This window comes from Populus trichocarpa, chromosome 2 (genome assembly GCF_000002775.5).
Source record: "Populus trichocarpa isolate Nisqually-1 chromosome 2, P.trichocarpa_v4.1, whole genome shotgun sequence".
NCBI lineage: Eukaryota > Viridiplantae > Streptophyta > Magnoliopsida > Malpighiales > Salicaceae > Populus > Populus trichocarpa.
This window is the reverse complement of record NC_037286.2, coordinates 20892518-20918138: the sequence shown is the minus strand read 5'-3', so window position 1 is coordinate 20918138 and position 25621 is coordinate 20892518. Positions and strand designations below refer to the sequence as shown.

The following is a 25621-nucleotide window of genomic DNA, read 5'->3' as shown; positions in this document are numbered from 1 at the left end:
GTCAGCCTTTCGTTATATTAACTATGGCTGGATGGTCATGACCAAATTGCATTAGGAGAGAACCGAGTTTTAAGATACCAAATTGCACCAATAACAGAGCATTTCATTTATTTTCTTTGCTACATTCAGCTAAACTTGGAATGCATTCGGAGAAGAAAGAAATAACGAAGACAATTAATGAGTCATGTATAGGGTAATGGATGTGGAATTAATCAGGCAACGAGTTTAGCAGATTCCCACTCCACAGCCTTCTTCAGGAAACTGTCTTCTTCCAGGACCATCTGAACAGGCAAGAAACCCATACCAGTGGCCATGGCTAGCATCATTTGCTTGGTCTCTGACTTGAACTCTTCTAACTCCACTGTCCCATTCAAGTCATGATCAAATTGGACAAAAAGAGAACCATAGACGAGAGCAAGCTCATCCGGGTCTGTTTCCACATCCACGCCGAAGTGGGTTTCCAATAACCTCAAACACTGCAGCTCCTTCAACATTTCCCCGTAGGAAAGCCGGCCATCATGGTCTGAATCAAGGTGGGCGAAGCGGTCACATATTTGCGCGTTGAATGCTTCCTCGTCCTCCAGAAAGTTGACAATGGTGGCACCATCCAAAATCTCCACACTCATTTTTGGTCTCTCTTAATTTACTCACAAACTAGAACTAGAGAAGGTTTAAAACCGTAAATTAAAGGGAAGCTTTAGAGAGAACTAATATGATATTGATGGATCAGGAGTTGGCTCTGTGCTCTGTGAAATAAAGAGAAGCTTTCGAGATAACTGATTTGATGTTGATGAATAAGAAGCTGGTCTCGTGCTCATTTATACGTAAATGAGGGGCACACTGACAGTTGACTAGCAGTCAGAAATATAGTTAGCACCCAGTTTCCATTTGGTTATTTGACGCTTTGCATGATCCGCTGCTTCGAGGATCGGTCGGTCAGCCACTAAAAAATTATTAAACAGGCGAGCCATCAGTCAGAATCTAATGGCATTGGCAACTTAGGAATGGGCTTTTCCCCTAATAAAATTCGGTGGGCTAGCCGTGTTTATAAAGTCGAAAATCAAATGAAAGTTGACTTCTCGAAGGTCCAAAGATGGTGCTGGTAATTTCAAAACCCCCGTCGAAAGCACCGACAGCGGTCACTTTCCCTTCTCCTTGTAAGATGGACCGACCATGTTCTTTTTCTTCTTCTTCTTCTTTTTTTCCCCGCAATACACAACAAAAATGAAAATACGGGCATATAGTTGTCTATTCTACATGTGTTGTTTGTCAAACATTAAATAATGGGCATATAGTTGTCTTAGAGAATTAAACAAACTTAATTATGGTTCTAACTGAATTTTTTCATTTTTTTTCTTCATGGAGGATGCACCTGACATAACACGCACCTGACATAACATAAACTAAAGTAGGCCTCCATATAGAAAGATATAAGATGAGCAAGTATTTAATCCTCAATAGAATTACCTTGAACAAGAGGCTGAAAATATAGCATATGATCACCGTTGACAATCATTGTCCACATCTTCACACGAGGCTAAAAATATAAGGAGCTTCAAGCCTGCAAGTGTGTTGTTTTTAAGCATTTAGGTTCTTTGTTCAAGTTGTGTTCCTGCATCTATAGGATATTGAGTGTTTCCCTATTTTCAATGTTGTCTCAGTTGGAGAAGAGGAGCTCATGAGAATCCTTGTTCTTGTATGAATTTTCTTACCCAGATATCATCAAGTTATCAATGAGGAGTGGAATGTGGTAGCAATTGCATACAGGGCTTATGATCTTGAAGGAAAGACAATGGGAATTGTTGGTGTTGGACGCATCAGAAGGCTTTTACTCCAACGTTTGAAGCCTTTCAATTGCACTCTATAGTATCATGATAGACTTAACATGGAGCCACATTGGAGAATCAGACAAGTGTAACGTTTGAGAAGGATCTAGATTCAATGCTTTCTAAATATGACATAATTGTCATCAACATGCCACTTACAGAGAAAACAAGGTATGATTTTCAACTAATTTTAAATATAGAAGTTTAGATCTTTTGCCTTTAGACCTTTACTTTCCCTAATGACCTAAGAGAACAACAAGATCTACTGCTGATCTCCATGTCCTAATCGTAGTGATGACATTAAATGATTTCAAGATGCTCAATTTGTGCCTTTTATTTCCAAGATTATTAGGATGGCCAGTTTGTTGATTTTTTGCTCTTCGACTGTGTAATTGTCACAGAACTTGACAAGCATATTCCTTATCTCCATGTCCTCATCACTACACCTTTCCACCCCGCGTATGTTACGACATAAATGATCAAGAGGGCAACAAACCTCTTCTCACTGCTGGAATTGGTTCTGATCATAGAGATTTGAAGGCAGCGGCTGCTACCTGGTTAACTACTGCAGAGGTCACAGGAAGCAATGTTGTCCCAGTTGCAAAAGATGAGCTCATGAGAATCCTTGTTCTTGTATGATATTTCTTACCTGGATATCATAAGTTATCAATCAATGGGAAGTGGAATGTGGCAGCTATTACATACAGGGCTTACGACCTTGAAGGAAAGACAGTGGAAACTGTTGGTGCTAGATGCATCAGAAGGCTTTTACTCTAACGTTTGAAACCTTTCAATTGCACTCTACTGTATCATGATAGACTTAAGATGAAGACAGAGTTGGAGAATCAGACAGGAGCAAAGTTTGAGGAGGATCTAGATTCAATGCTTTCTAAATATGACATAGTTGTCATCAACATGCCACTTACAGAGAAAACAAGGTATGATTTTCAACTAATTTTAAATATAGAAGTTTTGACATTTTGCCTTTAGACCTTTACTTTCCCCCATCTAATAATAACCTAAGAGAATAACGGGATCAACTTTGTAATAAATGTCATTTTATTAGTTTAGATTAGTGAAGATCTTTTTATGGTTGGTAAAAGGATAATTTAGCTAAGATAGAAGTTTATCAAGATTAGTTAGTATTATCTTCTCTGTAATTATTTGATTAGTTTAGATTATTTAAGAGATAAGTTAATATAAAGTAGAAAAAGTAATCTGAAGATAACTTTATCATTGTTTTTGTCAAAACACGTTAACAGTCTGTTACCAACGTGACAAACTAGGAAACTTGAAGATTTTCCTTATCCTTATCACATAAGACATGTATATAAGAAAAGTTAGGTCTAAAGAAAGCATTGCGTGATGTGCTTCAAATAAGAGTTTCAGAATGTAAAAACATTAATTACATTGAAGTAAGAATGCTAACCAATTAAGAAGTTTATACAGAGTTTCATGGCAAATACTCTTGACTGGCACATATTCGCTAGTCAGTACCAGTGTTTTGTTTCAAAGAAGCACAATAATACCACTATGATTGTATGATTGGCTCTTAACTCTAGATGTAGAAAAGAAAATTAGAATATATCTGATGATGATTAAGATAGACCTAAAAAAGGTTTATGATTGTTTGAGGTAGGACTTGATCCTAAACGTTAGTAGGGATATGGTATTTTGGATAGTTTCACATCCTTAATCATGAAGCGTATCACAGTAACCTTGTTATAAGTGAGTTGGAAAGCTAAGATTTCAAATTCCTATACTTCATCACAAGGTATTCAATATGAAGATCCTTTATTCTTATACCTTTGTTTTATGTATGGAAAAATTGATCCAATACGGTTGAGACTAGAGAGTGAATTTGTCTATTTTAGTAAAGGGGTTTGATTATTTCTCATCCTTTCTTTATTTACAAGAACGATAAAGATTGGGTTGCGACTGAATTTTGCTCCCCCATCTGTAACCAGAGATATCTAAATCCAGCACTTGACTTCATCTTGTATACGATTGGATTGGATGAAGAACTTTCTTCATTCGACAAGTACCTCATTTGATCCAATTGTTATATTTTTAATCAAATTTTAAAAAATAAAATTGAAGCTTAAAATATATATATATATCCATCTATAAATCATAAAACAATAAAATAGAGTCTAAACTTTACAGCTACATGTAAAACCATAACAATCCTCCATGAATAATGAGATAAAAATCCATATACTATATTGAAATATAAATTACAACTCTATAAAATATAAAAGGGTTAAAAAACCACGTAAAAGTTGAGTCAAGTGATGGGTTAAGTGAACCATTTATTAACCTCCGCATCTATCTTTAGTCAAATTGAATTGAATTTTATTTATTTTTCAAATAAAATTGGACAAAAATATGATCCAACCGAATTGAATGACACTAGATTCCAAACGAGTCAGGTGAAGTTGTCATCTGTATTTGTTGGTGACAATTCTTTTTTGCAAAACCTGATTTGAAGCAAATCAAAGTTATCATACATGACTTTTGTAACTTTTTGGTAAAAAAATGTTAGTGTGGCTAAAAACCAGATTGTTTTATTCGTCTAAGGGTGGCTCGTGATATCAATTCATATTCAGGGTTTGCTTTAACAGAAAATATTTGGTAATATTTTGGAGTTCCTATGTTACATTTGCTTGTTAACAAATACATATAGTATAGTGGTGGAAAAAGTTCAGAATGGAGTGCAAGGTTGGCAAACGACTCGATTATCTTTAGCATAATGAATCACTTTCTATTTTGATAGGGTAATTCAAAGGGTCATAGGAAAAGCATTTAGTTGCTTAGGAGTCTATTTGTCCGTCTAACGTTTTTTAGGTGTTTAAGCTTTTAAAATATTCCAGTTAACAATGATGCTTTCTTTATACAAATGATGCAGCTTACTAGAAGTATTAGGGTTTATTATTTCTCAAAAACCCTTGGAACAATAATAACAGTGAAGTTGTATAGAGAAACTTGACTCTTGAAATTTTATTCAAAAAAGATAACTAATATCCAAATAATTAAAAATAGTTTAAATAGTGTATACTAGGTAGTGTTTGGTTACTGTCCTGAGACAGAACAGACGAAGACAGTGAAGACATAAATATGTTTTGTTAAAGAGATAAAAACATAAAAATAAATATGTTTCTCGGACAATTTTGGAGTGAATGTCTATACTTTCAAAATAGAAGGTACAGAGAGGACATGTCTCTAGAAATAATATTTGTTATTTTTTATTTCTAAAATATCCTTGTAAAAAACTCTCAATTTCAAAATTGTATAAATAAGACATGTAAGGATAAAAATGATTATTATCATAATTTTAAAACCCAACTTGGATTTAAATGGCTCTGAAAAGAAGAAATGAGAATACTTGGCTGATGCATTTCTGCAATAATTTGGATTCAACTTAAAGATGGCTCTAACCAGGTTAGACATTCAAAGAATTGAGATGAGAAATGATGAGTCAGTCAAGGAATATGCGATGAGGCTGCGAGAAATGGCAACACAAGTTTACGCTCCACTACTATAAAATGAGATCAATTCCATCTTCATCAATACTTTAAAGACTCATTATTGTGATTACATAACTTGTAATTGATCAACCTATTTTATAGAGATAATAATGACAGCAGAGAGGGTGGAGCAAGGATTGAAATTGAGAAGGATATGGAATTAAGAAGATAAGTTTAATACTATAAATGTCATTTGACAAACTAGAAGATAGCTCCCATATGGGAAGTATGAATTAAGATCATCATGTATCTTAGCATCCGAATCATTCTCCTCAAATGGCTAATTAAGTTCGATCTAAAAAGCAAATATATGAAAAGTCACAGTAGTTAAAGAAAACTCTATCGCCCTTTCCTTTATCTTTTAAGGAGATATTTAAAATATTGGTCAATATTCGACAAATTATTTTGATTCTCTAGAAACCATTTCAACCCCTATATTTAAAATGGTATGATCCTAACTAGATATATGAGTATCATGATGGCACTAGTGGTCATAACATTCAAAGTTGTTATGCTTTTAAAGACAAGTTCCTCAAACTTATTGAGGCAGGATGGATCACCTTCGAGGAAACCCCAAATGTGAACTCTAAAGTCATGATAAAATATGAATAGGGAAATGGCGCTCAGATTAGGAGTCTTGTCCAATTGGATCTCATTATGTCATCGGATGCTCAAGTGCTCGTATCAAATATTGACATACCTTTACCACTCAAAGATATTTATTAACATCTCTTGAACACTGATGTGAACCTCGTGATTACGTGGTCACACAATCCACATTCAAGATTGAGATCTGATCCTAAAAAGACAAAATTGATCTGATAGGAGTGTCACACAATAGGAACCTGTCCTAAGACACCAACATTATTGGAATGATGTCGAATGACGCCATGAAGCCAATTAATCTTTGAGAAGTTAGATTCATTTCGTTCAAGAACCAAAAAATACAAGAATCTCTCTCACACGTTAAAATTGAAAAATTCATAAGTATTATTCATCAATCGCTGCTGAAATTTAGGCTTTCATGTGTTTAAATAGTTCTAAAAAATTAACCCAAATGGATCCACCCTTGGGGGCTAAACTGACCCACATATAAAAACTAACCCAAAACCTTTACTAGAAAACCCAAACCCTGATCCAAACAAGCCTTGGATCCTAGCTGAAAATATATATATTAATTAAGCCTAAACAAAATATAAAAAAAGCCTATAATATTAAATCTTTATTTCACCGTGAGAAGAAGAGAAGGAAATAAAATATTACAAAATTGATTCAAGGCTTATTTATAATCTTCCATACATCTCATTAATCCTTGAAACTAAAGGAAAGGTAGCCGCCTATGTTGTTTGCAAGTTGTAGTAGGATTTTGATCTTAAACTTATGTTTTTTTTTTCTTATTTTGAAAGGAAAGTAATTGCTGGTATTACTTCCTTTCTTTTGCCACCTATTAGGATCCTTGTAATATTAGGAAACATAATTGAAGTTACTGGAATAATCTCCTTGCATAATTAGGAAGCTTTGCCGCCACTTCCTAAGTCAACTTGGATTTTTTTGTTTTCTTTGTTGTGTTTTCTCCTCACCTAACAAGAAAATAAATAAAATAATAAATTCTAATACTTAAAGGAAATAATTAATGTTCTCATATAATAATAGCAAGTCCAAAACTAATTAGGAATCTAAAAAATACATAGAAACATTATAAAAACAAGACTGACCGAACATTTGGAAAAGTGGCAACCTTATTGCCGAAACCTCATGGCCCAAATAAGGTTAGATTAGGTCCTTTTTGCACATGGATAAGATGTACTAAGGCCTTCTCTTGATACTCCGATGGACCCTTCAAATTTGACTTGGTCGAAACATTCAAAACCAATGCATTCAATGCCTCTTTCAATGCCTATGTCTTACCCCGAGTCATTAGCCCATTTAGAACATGTAATGGGTTCTTGCTGGAGTTTGTGGGCTGATCCACATCATCCCCTCTCTCCTCGAAAGGATTCAACCTCGAATCAAAACCTATGTCAAACAAAGTAAGATCAACAACTTTAAAGGTAGCAGTAACACCATATTCACCTAAAAGATCAATTTTGAATGCGTTGTCATTGATCCTCTTTAAAAATCTAAAATGGGTCTTCACTACGAGGATGTAATTTTGATTTCCTTTGGTTAGGAAATTGTTCCTTATGCATGTGCACCCAACCCAATCACCAGGTTGGAAAACAACTTGTTTATGCTCCTTATTTGCCTTAGAAACGCATAGTCTGTTCCTTTTCTCTATTTGCAGTTGAAATAGGCATGGTCATTGGGTTGAATATTTGCAAGGTTATTCATTTGTTTTGAAACATAAATCTAGAATAAAACGGCAGATGCCTTGAATCGTCGAGTAACACTGTTATCCGTAATGAGAAGTTACTGGATTTGAGAGGCTCAAAGAGGAGTATGAATCTTGCTCAGAATTTAGAGAAGTATATATGACTTCGAGAGATGAGAATAACCATGTTGTAGATAGTTATCACCTCAAAGAAGGGTATTTGTTTTGGGATAATAAGCTTTATATCTCGAAAACATCCGTGTGTGAATTTTTGATATGAGAGATTCATGTTAAAGGTCTTTCAGAACATTTTGGAAGAAATAAACCCATTTAAAAGAGGGAACATCAATTTGTTTTAGTCTAGTTTGAAAAGAGATGTAGCGAAGTTGGGAGGTCAATATTGACATGTCAACTAGCAAAGCATAAAAAACAAAATAGTGGTCTTTACACCCCGTTACCTGTTTTACTTGCCCTTGGCAAAATGTAAGTATGGATTTTGTGTGTCGACTTCCACGTACTGCAAAGAAGCGTGATTCATTTTTTTATGGTTGTTGACCGTTTCTCTAAAATGGCTCATTTTATCCTTTTTACTAAGACCACAGATGCTTCTAGAGTTGGGGAACTCTATTTTAACGAGATTGTCAAGCTATATGATTTTCCCCAAACCATAGTCTTAGATAAGAATGTTAGATTTACGAGTTATTTCTAGAAAACCCTTCGCCATATAGTGGGAACTAAGTTGAAGTTTTCTAGTGCCTACCACCCAGATTAGGCAACCTTTTGAGGTGTCTAGTGAGTTATCATAATAGAAATTGGGATTTGGTTCTTCCTATGACCTAGTTTGCATTTACTAGTTTTGTCAATATGTCAAATGGCATGATTCCCTTTGAAGTTGTACATGGTTACAAGCCTAGGAAACCTTTAAACGTTCTTCCCATGTCTCTTCATGCTAAAGGTGTTTGAGTTAGCAAAGTTTTTTACACGTAAAATTTAGAATTTGCATATTGAGATCACTAAGCAGATTCAAACAAGTAATGCACAATATAAACTCTAAGCTTATTTACATAGATGATATAATAAATTTAATGTAGGAGACTAAGTTATGATACGGAATAGACATGAGCAGTTTCCTTTAGGAACTAATCAAAAATTGCATGCATGTAGTGCAGGGCCATTCAAAGTGCTACAAGGGGTTGGTCCAAATGCTTGTGTTCTTGATTTACCACTTGATTTTAGCATTAACTTTACATTTAACATTGCGGATTTAGTTGCGTACCAGAAACAACATCCTATTCCAAATGATCCCTTTGAGATGCCACCTAACTCTCCTCTTGATGATCTTATTTAAACTTCTACCCCTTTGACCTTGATCTAAACACAAAAAAGATAATATTGATGTCATTATGGTTGAACAAGTTTTTTTTACTAGGAATAGTGAGGTTCAACGGTTTCTAATTCTTGGGTGGGCCAACCTGATTCAAATTGTATTTGGATCACTATAGATACTTTGCAGCAGATTGATCCAAATTTTTGGAAGTGCTATTAGGGTCATCCAGAGCTACACTGGGAGAGTTGGTGGGGACTCTAGACCCACACTGCAAATTACACGAGTATATGGACAGAGACGACATAGAATGGCCTAGCATGTTACTCTTTGGTTGGAAGATTGAGTCCATTTGGGCCTATTTCATTGTTTTATTTTATTTATTTGACTTATTTATACTAGAAAATTTTAATTGATGAGTTGAACCCAATAAACGGATGTTTTAGGGTTATGCTATTTATATATTTCTCTTTTAGTTTTTGCAAAAGTTTGTTATGATTAAATAAAAATGATAGACTTTTCTTCCTGAATTCTCTCTGTTTTTTTTTTTTGCTTTACCCTTTCTTTACTTTTATTTCTTAACTTATTTCTTTAAGGCTTCATTCTTTACTGCTTTAATTTTTTATTTTATTTTTTGATTTATTGTTCCGCATCACATTCTCAACAAGGTTTGAACGAAGACTTGAATAATGCGCATCTTCTGGTATCCCTGTTTGAGCTGTTTGGCGAAAGCATTCTCTCCTTCATTCCATCTCCTGAGATGTCATTGTTTTTTGATCCAATGCGGGGAGTTTGTTTCATACGCATGCTAAACAAATCATGATGGAATCTGGTGTTTAGATCGCAAAATCTAGTTAAATCGCACCGCAGATTCGACTCGAAGTTTTTATTTAACTAGACTTTATATGAGGACAGTTATTTCTTTAATTTTCATCTATTCCCCTGGACCTGACACGCAAATTCTTTTACCATTCTGATGCAACTCTGTTCTTCCATTCCCTTGAAGCTAAATTTTGAACGATGACTGAGATGCATCCAGCTCAATCCTTGTGCCCATGTATCTATTAGTTGATGAAGCCCTCTTGAAAGAGGAAAGATATTCGTGTTTCTGTCAGCCTTTCGTTATATTAACTATGGCTGGATGGTCATGACCAAATTGCATTAGGAGAGAACCGAGTTTTAAGATACCAAATTGCACCAATAACAGAGCATTTCATTTATTTTCTTTGCTACATTCAGCTAAACTTGGAATGCATTCGGAGAAGAAAGAAATAACGAAGACAATTAATGAGTCATGTATAGGGTAATGGATGTGGAATTAATCAGGCAACGAGTTTAGCAGATTCCCACTCCACAGCCTTCTTCAGGAAACTGTCTTCTTCCAGGACCATCTGAACAGGCAAGAAACCCATACCAGTGGCCATGGCTAGCATCATTTGCTTGGTCTCTGGCTTGAACTCTTCTAACTCCACTGTCCCATTCAAGTCATGATCAAATTGGACAAAAAGAGAACCATAGACGAGAGCAAGCTCATCCGGGTCTGTTTCCACATCCACGCCGAAGTGGGTTTCCAATAACCTCAAACACTGCAGCTCCTTCAACATTTCCCCGTAGGAAAGCCGTCCATCATGGTCTGAATCAAGGTGGGCGAAGCGGTCACATATTTGCGCGTTGAATGCTTCCTCGTCCTCCAGAAAGTTGACAATGGTGGCACCATCCAAAATCTCCACACTCATTTTTGGTCTCTCTTAATTTACTCACAAACTAGAACTAGAGAAGGTTTAAAACCGTAAATTAAAGGGAAGCTTTAGAGAGAACTAATTTGATATTGATGAATCAGCAGTTCGTTCTGTGCTCTGTGAAATAAAGAGAAGCTTTCCGAGATAACTGATTTGATGTTGATGAATAAGAAGTTGGTCTTGTGCTTATTTATACGTAAATGAGGGGCACACAGACAGTTGACGAGCAGTCAGCAATATAGTTAGCACCCGGTTTCCATTTGGTTTTTGCTTTTCTGACATGCTTCTAATTACCCTTTGCTGCATGGTTTTTTGACGCTTTGCAGAATCTGCTGCTTCGAGGATCGGTCGGTCAGCCACTAAAATTTTATTATTAGAACTATCTTAAACAGGTGAGCCATAAGTCATAATCTAATGGCAATGGCAACTTGGGAACGGGCTTTTCCCCTAATAAAGTTCGGTGGGCTAGCCGTGTTTATAAAGTCGAAAATTAAATGAAAGTTGACTTGCTCGAAGGTCCCAAGATGGTGTTGCTAATTTCAAACACCCTGTCAAAAGCAGCGACAACGGTCAATTTCCCTTCTCCTTCCGAGACAGACCATGTTCTTTTTTTTTTTAATTTTTCTCACAACACAACAAAAATGCAAATATTGTACTATAGGTTTGGTTTCACCTATTCTACATGTGTTGTTTGTCAAACATTAAATAATGGGTGTGATAGAGATTTAAACAAACTTAATTAAGGTTCCAAAATTTTTCTTCTTCTTTTTTTTTTTCGGAGATAGACAACTTGATGCTTGCAATATTCTTTACTTATTTATTTCCATTTCATGTTTAATGGATTATGTCACAGGCGACGTCAAACGACGCGTTTTAAGTGCCTCTTGAAAGGTATTGTTAGAAAAAAAAAGAGTTTTTGATGTAAGCATAAAATTATAATTAAGATTTAAGAGTCACCATTTAATATAATGGTTACTAGGAAACATATAGTCTGTGAGAGTCTGAGTAAGAGACTGATTGTGTAAGGAAAAGACGCATTATCTCCAGTGCAGCCTACCTGAAGTAAGGTACATTGTTTTTTGATTGTTATTCTAAATTAAGTTTCTATTCATTGAAATCGTCTAAGGTTTAAGATAGATCTCTCTTCATGAGAAAATCTATACCTTATGATGTTAAATCCAACCGTTCTAAAGTCTAAATTTTAGTATCGCATTTATATTGAACTTTTGTCTTTAATACCTGAGGGTATACTCTACTGTATAGTTTTACACCCCCAAATATTTAAGTCTACATTTAAACCATAATATAAAATGAAAAAAATAATTGGTGAAGGGTTTTTGACATTTTGGTTAAACCCTAATGGATAATTATAAATTAGTTATGATATCTATTTTATATTTTAAAACATGAGAAAAATACAATTTTTTGTTTTTTTTTTTTTGAAAACATGCTTGGAAAACTTTGAGGATTTGGCTATATACATGAAAACAAAACATTTTTTGTTTTTTTGAAAGAGGAAATTAATTTAAAAAAATTTGAATTTTATTTTGAAATGTTTCAGAAAAAACTGGGTGTTTTAATATCGGATATGTATCATATAGTGTAATTATACAGCCCGATATTATGCAAAATTGATAGAAAAACGTGCGAGAAAATCACAAATTTTTTGGAAGGGCTTTCAAAGTTTTTTTTATTTTAATATTATTTATTAATATATTATTATTATATATATTGGGCTGGGCCCTACCCAGCCATTTGGGCCGGACCTAGCCGGGTCAGGTCGTGGCGCCAGGCAGCCCAACAGACCTGGCCTTCATCCTTTTTTTATGGTCTGGACTTAACCAAGCCATCATGGGTTGGGTTGGAAGGGGTCCAACCCATCTTCACATGGGCATTGGCCCGACCCAACGACCATATGAAGTGGTTGAATTTTGCATGCAGAACCAAATGTTATGCTTGCAAATGGCTGCCTCGTTTGCATCCAAAAAGGGGAAGAAAAAGGTTACCAACTATGGGGGATTGCTAATTAGCAATGCTAGGAAGGCCAACGTGTTGTTGGCAGCATTGCTGGAAGCGAAGATGTTGCGAAAGAAGAGGAAGAAGATGGCTGGTGGAGAAGAACAAAAGATCTGGTAAGAAAAACTTATTTGCACCAAATTTGGGCTCTAATTTCTTGATGCTCGGGGCATGGAAGATGGACATCTTGTCTTTACTAGTGCCAATCTTGGCTCTTGATTCGACACAGAAGGATCTTAACCGTTGGTTCAAAGTTGTTATCATGACCTGAAAAAGTTGGTTGCTAAATGTTAGTCAGATTGACCAATTTGAGGCGACACTGTGGCGGCTGTAGGGATAATTAGCCGACGAGATCCACTCTGGGGTGAAGTATAATGTCAGCTCATCATGGTGGTGTATGGTTTGTCCGGTTTGATTGAGAGATGAAGTATTAAATGCCCATGAAAAATAGCCATCCAAACAACGTTTTCGGGTCAGAAGAAGAAGACAATGGACATTAACTAGACGATGCGTCGTCTGGTTGCCTTTTTTTTTTAATGTTAAAAAACAAATCCATTTTGGACCTTAAATTAAGGTAGTTTTCCAAAGTTCAATTTGGTCCTTCAGCTTTTGATTTCTTTCAATTTGACCCCTAATTGACTCCAAACTTTTGATTTAATACAATTTTGCCCTTGCTGGATTTCAACATCAGCCCTGAATTTTAGCATCTTTTTCAATTTGATCCTTGGTCTTGGATTTATGCAATTTGACCATCAAACTTTAAATTTTCTTCAATTTCATCCCTGATTTTCATGAATTACCCCATAGTTCGATATGTTTAGCAAAATGGTCCTTAGTTGCAAATCTCTTCAATTTAACCCTTAATTGACCAAAAAAATTTGTTTTTCTTGCGATTTTACCCCTAATTTGAACCAATTGACTTTATGGAAATTAAATTTGGTCTTCTAAAATTCCAATTTTCTCAATTAAGCTCAAATTGGGCTTCTAAACTTAGATTTTCATCAATTAAGCCCTTAATAAAATTAATTTGACCTATTTAAAGTATAATTAAGTTCTTGCACCTCATTAAATCCTTTAATTACCCAAATTAATTCTTAAACATAATTAAATTCTCAATTTGGCCCATGATTAAATCAAATTGGCCTATTAAAATTCTAATTATATCCTCAAGCTTAATTTTTAAGTAGATTCATCCAATAATCATTTAATTTGACCTTTAATTTACATTGTCTCTCCAGTTGTGGGTAAAATAGGATACAATTAGGCTTCCAAAGTCACAACTTAATATTCCTATATGTCGCTAGTTTTCTTGCTTTCTTTATTTTCTTTTTTGACTTTTATTTTGGAAAGAAAAAAAATGTGAATTTAGGGAATAATCCAGAAATGAGTTATGACAGTTGCCTCTCTCTTTACAATCTTTATAACGAAAGTCTCGTGAGAGACTTTAGACAATAAGTTTTGTAAAGATGAAGAAAAAGAACGAGATTATGGACTCACCATATTAAGAAATGGTCAATCTTTCTGAAAATGTTTGTAGTAAGGGCTTAAAAGTGCACTCAGAAAAAAATAGATAGGGATAAAAAGCACACTATCTGAAGAATGAGGGTTAGAAAGTGTACTCGAAAAAAAAGGAGATAGAGTTTCTAAAGAAAAAGATTATCTTTGTGAAAGACTTTTGAAGTGATATGGTAGTACCAAGCAACCTGTCTATTGGTAGAATTCAAAGATTCTGAAATGTTCAATTTATCATGGGTGACCCACCCAAATGAAAAACTCAAAGGTCTTTTCAAAGTAGTTTTATTGTAATGGGTGACCTATTCAAGTAGAGAAATACAAAGATTTTTTTCGAGTAGTCTTATTACAATGGATGAGCTACCCAGGTAAAAAAGACAAAGATTTTTTAAAAATAATCTTATTATTATGAGTAATCTACCTAGATAAAACATACAAAGATTTTTCAACCATCATTGTCCATCTTCACACGAGGCTGAAAATATCAGGAGCTACAAGCCTGCAAGTGTGTTGTTTTTAACCATCCAGGTTCTTCGTTCAAGTTGCGTTTTTGCATATATAGGATATTAAGTGTGTGTTTGGTATTGCGGTAGCTTTTGTGGTTGTGATTTGAAAAAAGTTGTTTTATAAAAAGTACTTTTAGTTGAGGTTGGTTTGAAAAAATAGGTGTTTGGTTAAAACTGTGGTTGAAATTGAGGTTGAAGAAAAAGTAGTTTAATGTGTTTGGTTAAAAAAATACTTTTCAAATTGAGATTATAAAATAATTAAAATATACATATTAAAATTGATGATTTTTAATTTAAATATTGTAGATTTAACCATTACTATTACTTCATGAAATAAATAATACTTTATATAAAATATTTTTTATTATGCCATTAAACCATCTACAATTCCATTACGTACAAAATTCATTCGACAAGAACTACAGTTTCTATAATTTTTTGAGCTTGCAATAAAATTAGATAAAATATTATCATGAATAAAATTAATTTGATATTACAGTGCGAGTGAATTTAATTCGCTCTATACTAGTTTTTCAGGAAAAAAAAATATTGTTTACATGACAATGTAAAACTAGTTTTTTTAAAAAAAAATATATACAAAAACTATACACACTAAAAAAAAAATAAAAAAAAATCACCCGAACAGTGCAAGTGAATTGCACTGTGCACGCGAATACAAAATTTCAAAAAGCAGCCTAGAGCTGCTTCGCGAATGTCGCGTTTAAAACATGAATTGGCATGGGTCCCACCGGTCATTTTTAGCGTTTTTGATATTACCAAACGCTTGGCTCCTGCGTTTTGATTGAAACGCAATCTCTACCGTTTTAAATAATTGCTTCCCTCTTTTCAATGCGGGAAGTTTGTTTCATACGCATGCTAAACAAATCATGATGGAATTAGGTTTTCAGACGCACAACAGATTCGACTCGAAATTTTTATTTAACTATACTTTATACGAGGACAGTTATTTCTTTAATTTTTATCTGTTCCCCTGGACCTGACACACGCAAGTTCTTTTTCCATTCTGATGCAACTCTGTTCTACCAATTCCATTCCCTTGAAGCTAAATTTTGAACGATGACTGAGATGCATCCAGCTCAATCCTTCTGCCCATGTATCTATTAGCTGATGAAGCCCTCTTGAAAGAGGAAAGATATTCGTGTTTCTGTCAGCCTTTCGTTATATTAACTATGGCTGGATGGTCATGACCAAATTGCATTAGGAGAGAACCGAGTTTTAAGATGCCAAATTGCACCAATAACAGAGCATTTCATTTATTTTCTTTGCTACATTCAGCTAAACTTGGAATGCATTCGGAGAAGAAAGAAATAACGAAGACAATTAATGAGTCATGTATAGGGTAATGGATGTGGAATTAGTCAGGCAACGAGTTTAGTAGATTCCCACTCCACAGCCTTCTTCAGGAAACTGTCTTCTTCCAGGACCATCTGAACAGGCAAGAAACCCATACCAGTGGCCATGGCTAGCATCATTTGCTTGGTCTCTGACTTGAACTCTTCTAACTCCACTGTCCCATTCAAGTCATGATCAAATTGGACAAAAAGAGAACCATAGACGAGAGCAAGCTCATCCGGGTCTGTTTCCACATCCACGCCGAAGTGGGTTTCCAATAACCTCAAACACTGCAGCTCCTTCAACATTTCCCCGTAGGAAAGCCGGCCATCATGGTCTGAATCAAGGTGGGCGAAGCGGTCACATATTTGCGCGTTGAATGCTTCCTCGTCCTCCAGAAAGTTGACAATGGTGGCACCATCCAAAATCTCCACACTCATTTTTGGTCTCTCTTAATTTACTCACAAACTAGAACTAGAGAAGGTTTAAAACCGTAAATTAAAGGGAAGCTTTAGAGAGAACTAATATGATATTGATGAATCAGGAGTTGGCTCTGTGCTCTGTGAAATAAAGAGAAGCTTTCGAGATAACTGATTTGATGTTGATGAATAAGAAGCTGGTCTCGTGCTCATTTATACGTAAATGAGGGGCACACAGACAGTTGACTAGCAGTCAGAAATATAGTTAGCACCCAGTTTCCATTTGGTTATTTGACGCTTTGCATGATCCGCTGCTTCGAGGATCGGTCGGTCAGCCACTAAAAAATTATTAAACAGGCGAGCCATCAGTCAGAATCTAATGGCATTGGCAACTTAGGAATGGGCTTTTCCCCTAATAAAATTCGGTGGGCTAGCCGCGTTTATAAAGTCGAAAATCAAATGAAAGTTGACTTCTCGAAGGTCCAAAGATGGTGCTGGTAATTTCAAAACCCCCGTCGAAAGCACCGACAGCGGTCACTTTCCCTTCTCCTTGTAAGACGGACCGACCATGTTCTTTTTCTTCTTCTTCTTTTTTTCCCGCAATACACAACAAAAATGAAAATACGGGCATATAGTTGTCTATTCTACATGTGTTGTTTGTCAAACATTAAATAATGGGCATATAGTTGTCTTAGAGAATTAAACAAACTTAATTATGGTTCTAACTGAATTTTTTCATTTTTTTTCTTTTCTTCAAAGATGGACTTTTAGAACTTGGTGCTTGCAATATTCTTTACTTATTTATTACCACGTCATGTTTAATGGATTACTTAATCATTTATTAAAATTATCCTATGTACTTATTTATAGAAAACCATTTTTCTTATACGAAAAGATTAAAAAATAATAATTAAAACAATCAGGATCAAAATTAAAATATAAAATAAATTTATATTTGATTGAAGGGTGAGATTGAAAAAAAAAATCAATTTAGTAAAAGGATAAAAAAATTCTAAAGAATGAGGATAAAAATTAACATAAAAAATCAAAAGAATGTTTTGATTGAAGAGTGAAATTAAAAAGAATAATAACTTTTACAAAAACAATTAAGAAAAAAATTAGAAATCAAAATAACAAGACCAAATTGGAAAACATAATACCATTAATTTAAATTGAAAGATGAAATTGAAAACTAATAAAACTTATACAAAAGGTTCAAGGTAAAAAAATTTGAAACCCAAAGATTGAGCACCAAATTGGAGAATATAATATTTGATAAATTAAAATTAAATGATGCAATTAAAAACAAATAAAACTTCTATAAAAAGGCTAAGACCAAGAAGCCCCTTAACTCCAGGTTTAATGTTTTTGCTTTTAATAATATTTTTATTGTTACTCTATAGGTTTTAATTTTTTTTTAATTTTTTAAATTTGATCAAACACTAATTTTGTGGGTTGCTTGGAAAGAGCTTTGGGCATTGGTGACTGGCTGGAATCACAAGGTCACCAGTTCATTGTAACTGATGACAAAGAATGGTTGGATTGTAGTGAGTGTATATTTTATTTGCACAACATTCATTATATGTCTCATTACACACACCTGGCATAACACAAACTAAAGTAGGCCTCCACATAAAAAGATGTAAGATGATCAAGTATTTAATCCTTAATAGAATTATTATGAACAACAGGCTAGAAATATAGCATATGATCACCATTGACAATCATTGTCCATCTCTTCACACGAGGCTGAAAGTATGAGGAGCTACAAGCTTGTAAGTGTGTTGTTTTTAAGCATTAAGGTTCTTTGTTGAAGTTGTATTCCTGCATATATAGGTTATTAAGTGCTTCACTCTTTTTAATGTTGTCTCCATTGCATAAGATGAGCTTATGAGAATCCTTGTTCTTGTATGAAATTTCTTACCTGGATATCATCAAGTTATCAATAAGGAGTGAAATGTGGCAGTTATTGCATACAAGGCTTACAATCTTAAAGGAAAGATAGTAGGAACTGTTGGTGCTAACGCATCAAAAGGATTTTACTCCAACGTTTGAAGCCTTTTAATTGCACTTTACTGTATCATGATATACTTAAGATGGAGCCAGAGCTGGAGAATCAGACATGGGCAAATTTTAAGGAGGATCTAGATTTAATGCTTTCTTAATATGACATAGTTGTCATCAACATGTCACTTACAAAGAAAATAAGGTATGATTTTCAATTAATTTTAAATATAGAAGTTTGGATCCTTTTCCTTTAGACCTTTACTTTAACAATAAGATTAACTGCTGATCTCCATGTCCTAATTGTAGTGATGACATTAAATGATTTCAAGATCTTAGATTTATGCCTTTTATTTCCAAGAATATTAGGATGGCTAGATTGTTGATTTTTTGCTCTTCAACTGTATAATTGTCATAGAACTTGACAAGCATATTCTTGATCTCCATGTCCTCATCACTACACCTTTCCACCCCGCAGATGTTACGGCATAAAGGATCAAGAGGGCAAAAAAGCGCTTCTCATTACTAGAATTGGTTCTGATCATATAGATTTGGAGGTAGTAGCTATTGCTGGGTTAACTGCTATAAAGGTCACAGGAAGCAATGTTGTCTCAGTTGCAAAAAATGAGCTCATGAGAATCCTTGTTCTTGTATAAAATTTCTTACCTAGATAGCATCAAGTTATCAATCAATAAGAGTGGAATGTGGCAGCTATTGCATACAGGGCTTACAATCTTGAAGGTAAGATGGTGGGAACTATTGGTGCTAGACGCATCAGAAGGCTTTTACTCCAACGTTTGAAGCTTTTCAGTTGCACTCTACTGTATCATAATAAACTTAAGATGGAGAAAGAGTTGGAGAATATGACAGGTAAAAAGTTTGAGGAGGATCTAGATTTAATGCTTTCTAAATGTGACATAGTTGTCATCAACATGCCACTTATAAAGAAAAAAGGTGTGATTTTCAACTAATTTTAAATATAGAAGTTTGGACCTTTTGCCTTTAGACCTTTACTTTCCCCCTTCTGATAATGACCTAAGAGAATAGCAGGATCAACTTTGTAATAATTGTCATTTTATTAGTTTAGATTAGTGATCTTTTTATGGTTGGTAAAAGGATAATTTGGCTAAGATAGAAGTTTACCAAGATTAATTAGCATTATCTTCTCTCTAATTATCTGATTAGTTTAGGTTATTTAAAAGATAAATTCAGATAGAGTAGAAAAAGTTATCTGAAGATAACTTTATCATTATTTTTGTAAAATATGTTAATAGTCTGTTACCAACACGACAAACTAGAAAACTTGAAGATTTTCCTTATCCTTATCACATAAGACATGCATATAAGAAAAGTTAAGTATAAAGAAAGCAATGCGTGATGTGCTTCATATGAGAGTTTCAGAACGTAAAAAATTAATTACATTGAAGTAAGAATGCTAACCAATTAAGAAGTTTACACAGAGTTTCATAACAAATACTCTTGACTGGCACATATTGGCTAGTCAGTACCAATGTGTTGTTTCAAAGAAGCACAATAATACCACTATGATTATATGATTGGCTCTTAACTCTAGATGTATAAAAGAAAATTAGAAAATATTTGATGATAATTAAGATAGACCTAAAAAAGGTTTATGATTGTTTGAGGTAGGACTTGATCCTAAATGCTATTAGGGATATGGTATTTTAGATAGTTTCACTTCGTTAATCATGAAGCGTATCACAATGACTTTGTTATAAGTGAGCTGGAAAGCTAAGATTTCAAATTCCTATACTTCATCACAAAGTATTCAACAAGAAGATCCTCTATTCTTATACCTTTGTTTCATGTATAGAAAAATTGATCCAATACGGTTGAGACTAGAGAGTGAATTTGTTTATTTCAGTAAAAAAGTTCGATTATTTCTCATCTTTTCGTTATTTACAGAAACAATAATAGATTGGGTTGCAACTGAATTTTGCTCTCTTGTCTCTAACCAGAGATATCTAAATCCAGCACTTGACTTCATCTTCTATACGATTGGATTAGATTGGAGTGGATGAAGAACTTTCTTCATTCGACAAGTATCTCATTTGATCCAATTGTTCTATTTTTAATCAAAATTTAAAAAATAAAATTGAAGCTTAAAAAAAAATATCCATCTATAAATCATAAAACAATAAAATAGAGTCTAAACTTTATATCTATATGTAAAACCATAACAATCCTTAATAAGATAAAAATCCATATACTATATTGAAATATAAATTACAACTTTACAAAATATAAAAGGGTTAAAAAACCATGTAGAAGTTGAGTCAAGTGATGGGTCAAGTGAACCATTTATTAATCTACGCATCCATCTTTAGTCAAATTGAATTGAATTTTATTTGTTTTTCAAATAAATTAGACAAAAATATGATCCAATTGAATTGAATGACATTAGATTGCAAACGAGTCAGGTGAAGTTGTCATCCATATTTGTTGGTGACTTAATTCTTTTTTGCAAAACTTGATTTGAAGCAAATCAAAGTTATCATACAGGACTTTTGTAACTTTTTGGTAAAAAAATGTTAGTGTGGCTAAAAACCAGACTGTTTTATTCGTTTAAGGGTGGCTCTTGATATCAATTCATTTCAGTGTTTGCTTTAACAAAAAAATATTGGGTAATATTTTAGAGTTCCTATGTTACATATGCTTGTTAACAAATACATATAGTAGAGCGGTGGAAAAAGTTCAGAATGGAGTGTTAGGTTGGCAGACGGCTCGATTATCTTTAGCATGATGAATCACTTTCTATTATGATAGGGTAATTCAAAGGGCCATAGGAAAAGCATTTAGTTACTTAGGAGTCTATTTGTCAGTCTAACATTTTTTAGGTGTTTAAGCTTTTGAAATATTCAAGTTAACAATGATACTTTCTTTATACAAATGATTCAGCTTACCAGAAGTATTAGGGTTTATTACTTCTTAAAAACCCTTTAAACAATAAAATAGTAAAGTTGTATAGAGAAACTTGACTCTTAAAATTTTATTCAAAAAAGATAACTAATATCCAAATCACTAAAAATAGTTTAAATAGTGTATATTAAATAGTGTTTGGTTACTGTCCTGAAACAAAAGAGATGAAGACAATGAAGACATAAATATATTTGGTTGAAGAGACAAAGATATAAAAATAAATATGTCCCTCGGATAATTTTGGAGTGAATGTCTATACTTCCAAAATAGAAGGTATAGAGAGGATATGTCTCTAGAAAAAATATTTGTTATTTTTTTTCTCTAAAATATCCTTGTAAAAAACTCTTAATTTTAAAATTATACAACTAAGACATGTAAGGATAAAAATGATTATTATCATAATTTTAAAACCCAACTTGGATTTAAATGGCTCTGAAAAGAAGAAATAAGAATACTTGGTTGATGCATTTCTGCAACAATTTGGATTCAACTTAAAGATGGCTCTAACCAGGTTAGACCTTCAAAGAATTGAGATGAGAAATGATGAGTCAGTCAAGGAATATGCGATGAGGCTGCGACAAATGACAACCCAAGTTTACGCTCCACTACTATAAAATGAGCTCAATTCCATCTTCATCAATACTTCAAAGACTCCTTATTGTGATTACATAACTTGTAATTCATGAGCTTATTTAATAGAGATAAAAACGACAGTAGAGAGTGTGGAGCAAGGATTGAAATTGAGAAGGATCTGGAATAAAGAAGAGAGGTTTAATGCTATGCCGTTTGACAAATAAAAAGATAACTCCTATATGAGAAGTATGAATCAAGATCATTCTACATCTTAGCATCCTAATCATTCTCCTCAAATGACTAATCAGGTTCCATCTAATAAGAAAATATATGAAAAGTCACAATAGTTAAAGAAAACTATATCGCTCTTTCCTTTATCTTTTAAAGAGATATTTGAAAGATTGGTCAATATTGGACAAATTATTTTGATTATCTAGAAACCATTTCAACCCCCATATCTAAAATGGTATAATACTAACTAGACATACGAGTATCATGATGGCACTAGTGGTCATAACATTGAAAGTTGTTATGCTTTTAAAGACAAGCTCCTCTAGCTTATTGAGGTAGGATGGATCACCTTCGAGGAAACCCCATATATGAACTCTAAAGTATGATAGAATATGAATTGGGAAATGGCTCTCAGATTGGGAGTCTTGTCCAATTGGATCTCACTATGTCATTGGATGCTCAAGTGCCCTTATCAAATATTGACATACCTTTACCACTCAAAGATATTTATTAGCATCTCTTGAACACTGATGTGAACCTCGTGAATACATGGTCACACAACCCACATTCAAGATTAAAATTTGATCCTAAAAAGCCAAAATTGATCTAATAGAAGTGTGACACAATAAAAAACTATCCTGAGACACCAACATTATTGGAATGATGTCGAATGACGTCATGAAGCCAATTAAACTTTGAGAAGTCATATTCAGTTCGTTTAAGAACCATAGAATACAAGAATTTCTCTCACATGTTAAAATTAAAAAATTCACAAGTATTATTTATCAATCGCTGGTGAAATTTAGGCTTATATGTGTTTAAATTGTTCTAAGAAATTAACCTAAATGGATCCACCCTTGTGGGCTAAACTAACCCACATATAAAAACTTACTCAAAACCTTTACTAGTAAGCCCAAACCCTGATCCAAACAAGCCTTAGATCCTAGCTGAAAAAAATATATTAATTAAGCATAAACAAAATAAAATAAAACCCATAATATTAAATCTTTGTTTTACCATGAGAAGAAGAGAAGGAAAGAAAATATTACAGAATTGATTCAAGGCTTATTTATAGTCTTCCATACAACCCATTAAAGACCCAAAGTAATGAGGAAATGACTTGTAACCGTGAAGCTATAAGGTATCATACTCTGAAGATTATGAAGTAATGAAAAAGTAAAAGTGACCAAGATATCCTTGAAACTAAAGGAAAGATAGCCGCCTATGTTTTTTCTAAGTTGTAGTAGGATTTTAATTTTAAACTTGCTGGAGTTTGTATGAGAGATTCATATTAGAGGTCTTTCAGAACACTTTAGAAGAAATAAACCCATTTAAGAGGGGGAACATCAATTTTTTTTGTCTAGTTTGAAAGAGATGTAGCTAAGTTGGGAGGTCAATGTTGAACATGTCAACTAGCAAAGCATAAAAAACAAAATATTGGTATTTACACCCCGTTACCTTTTCCTACTTGCCCTTGGCAAAATGTAAGTATGAATTTTGTGATTGGGCTTCTACGTACTGCAAAGAAGCATGATTCTTTTTTATGGTTTTCGACTGTTTCTCTAAGATGGCCTATTTTATCTTTTGTACTAAGATCACAAATGCTTCTAGAGTTGCGGAACTCTATTTTAACGAGATTGTCAAGTTGTACGATTTCCCCCAAACCATAGTCTTAGATAAGGATGTTAGATTTAAGAGTTATTTCTAGAAAACCCTTCGCCATATAGTGGGAACTCAGTTGAAGTTTTCTAGTGCCTACCACCCAGATTAGGCAACTTTCTGAGGTGTCTAGTGAGTTATCATAATAGGAATTGGGATTTGGTTCTTCCTATGACCTAGTTTGCATATAAGAGTTCTGTCAATAGGTCAATTTGCATGAGTCCCTTTGAAGTTGTACATGGTTACAAGCCTAGGAAACCTTTAAACCTTCTTCCCATATCTCTTCATACTAAGGTGTTTGAGTTAACAAAGTTTTTTACACGTAAAATTTAGAATTTGCATATTTAGATCACTAAGCAAATTCAAGCAAGTAATGCACAATATAAACTCTGAGCTTATTTACATAGATGATATAATTAATTTAATGTGGGAGACTAAGTTATTATATGGAATAGACACAAGTAGTTTCCTTCAGGAACTAATCGAAAATTGCATGCACGTAGTGCAGGGCCATTCAAAGTGCTACAAGGAGTTGGTCCAAATGTTTATGTTCTTGATTTACCACTTGATTTTGGCATTAACTTTACATTTAGCACTGCGGATTTAGTTGCATACCAGAAACAACATCCTATTCCAAATGATCCATTTGAGATGCCACCTAACTCTCCTCTTGATGATCCTATTGAAACCTCTACCCCTTTGACCTTGATCTGAACACAAAAGGATAATATTGATGTCATTTTGGATGAACAAGTTTTTTTTTACTTGGAATAGTGAGGTTCAACTGTTTCTAACTCTTGGGTGGGCCGACCTGATTCAAATTGTACTTAGATCACCATAGATACTTTGTAGCAGATTGATCCAGAACTTTGGGAGTGTTATCAAGGTCACCCAGAGCTACATTAGGAGAGTTGGTGGGGACTTTAGACTTACACCACAAATTACACGAGTATATAGACAAAGACGACATAAAATGACCTAGCCTGTCACTTTTTGGTTGGGAGACTGAGCTCATTTGGGCCTATTTCATTGTTTTATTTTATTAATTTGACTTATTTATGTTAGAAAATTTTAATTGATGAGTTGAACCCAATAAGTGGATATTGTAAGGTTATGCTATTTATATGTTTCTCTTTCACTTTTTGGGAGAGTTTTTTATGATTAAATAATAATGATAGACTTTTCTTCTTCAATTCTTTTTTTTTCCCCTGGCTTTTCCCTTGCTTTACTTTTAATTCTTAACTTATTTCTGTAAAGCTTCATTCTTTACTACTTTAATTTTTTATTTTTATTTTTGATTTATTGTTCCGCATCACATTCTCAACAAGGTTTGAATGAAGACTTGAATAATGAGCATCTTCTGGTATCCCTGTTTGAGCTGTTTGGTGAAAGCATTCTCTCTTTCATTCCATCTCCTGAGATGTCATTGTTTTTGTGATCCAATGTGGGAAGTTTGTTTCATACGCATGCTAAACAAATCATGATGGAATTAGGTGTTTAGAGCGCAAAATCTAGTTAAATTGCACGGCAGATTCGCCTGCAAGTTTTTATTTAACTGGACTTTATATTAGGACAGTATTTCTTTAATTTTTATCTGTTCCCCTGGACGTGACACACGCAAGTTCTTTTCCCATTTTGATTCAACTCTGTTCTACCAATTCCATTCCCTTTTGTTATATTA

At 33.9% G+C, this 25621-nt stretch overlaps 3 protein-coding genes and 2 pseudogenes across 3 annotated transcripts; 2 read left to right on the top strand and 3 right to left on the bottom strand.

The window, feature by feature from the left end:
- Positions 1-82: 82 nt before the first annotated feature.
- LOC127904983 (uncharacterized) lies at positions 83-737 on the bottom strand. Its single transcript, XM_052450374.1, has one exon. The coding sequence runs from the start codon at positions 624-626 to the stop codon at positions 213-215; it is 414 nt and encodes a 137-aa protein (XP_052306334.1). The 5' UTR covers positions 627-737; the 3' UTR covers positions 83-212.
- Positions 738-1435: 698 nt separating this feature from the next.
- LOC127904985 (formate dehydrogenase, mitochondrial-like) lies at positions 1436-2816 on the top strand (annotated as a pseudogene).
- Positions 2817-10180: 7364 nt separating this feature from the next.
- LOC127904982 (uncharacterized) lies at positions 10181-10837 on the bottom strand. Its single transcript, XM_052450373.1, has one exon. It carries the CDS (start codon positions 10722-10724, stop codon positions 10311-10313), a length of 414 nt encoding a protein of 137 aa, XP_052306333.1. The 5' UTR covers positions 10725-10837; the 3' UTR covers positions 10181-10310.
- A 5158-nt stretch (positions 10838-15995) lies between these two features.
- LOC7489870 (uncharacterized) lies at positions 15996-16740 on the bottom strand. Its single transcript, XM_002301558.4, has one exon. The coding sequence runs from the start codon at positions 16552-16554 to the stop codon at positions 16141-16143; it is 414 nt and encodes a 137-aa protein (XP_002301594.2). The 5' UTR covers positions 16555-16740; the 3' UTR covers positions 15996-16140.
- Positions 16741-17980: 1240 nt separating this feature from the next.
- LOC18096491 (formate dehydrogenase, mitochondrial-like) lies at positions 17981-24654 on the top strand (annotated as a pseudogene).
- The last annotated feature ends 967 nt before the right edge of the window (positions 24655-25621 follow it).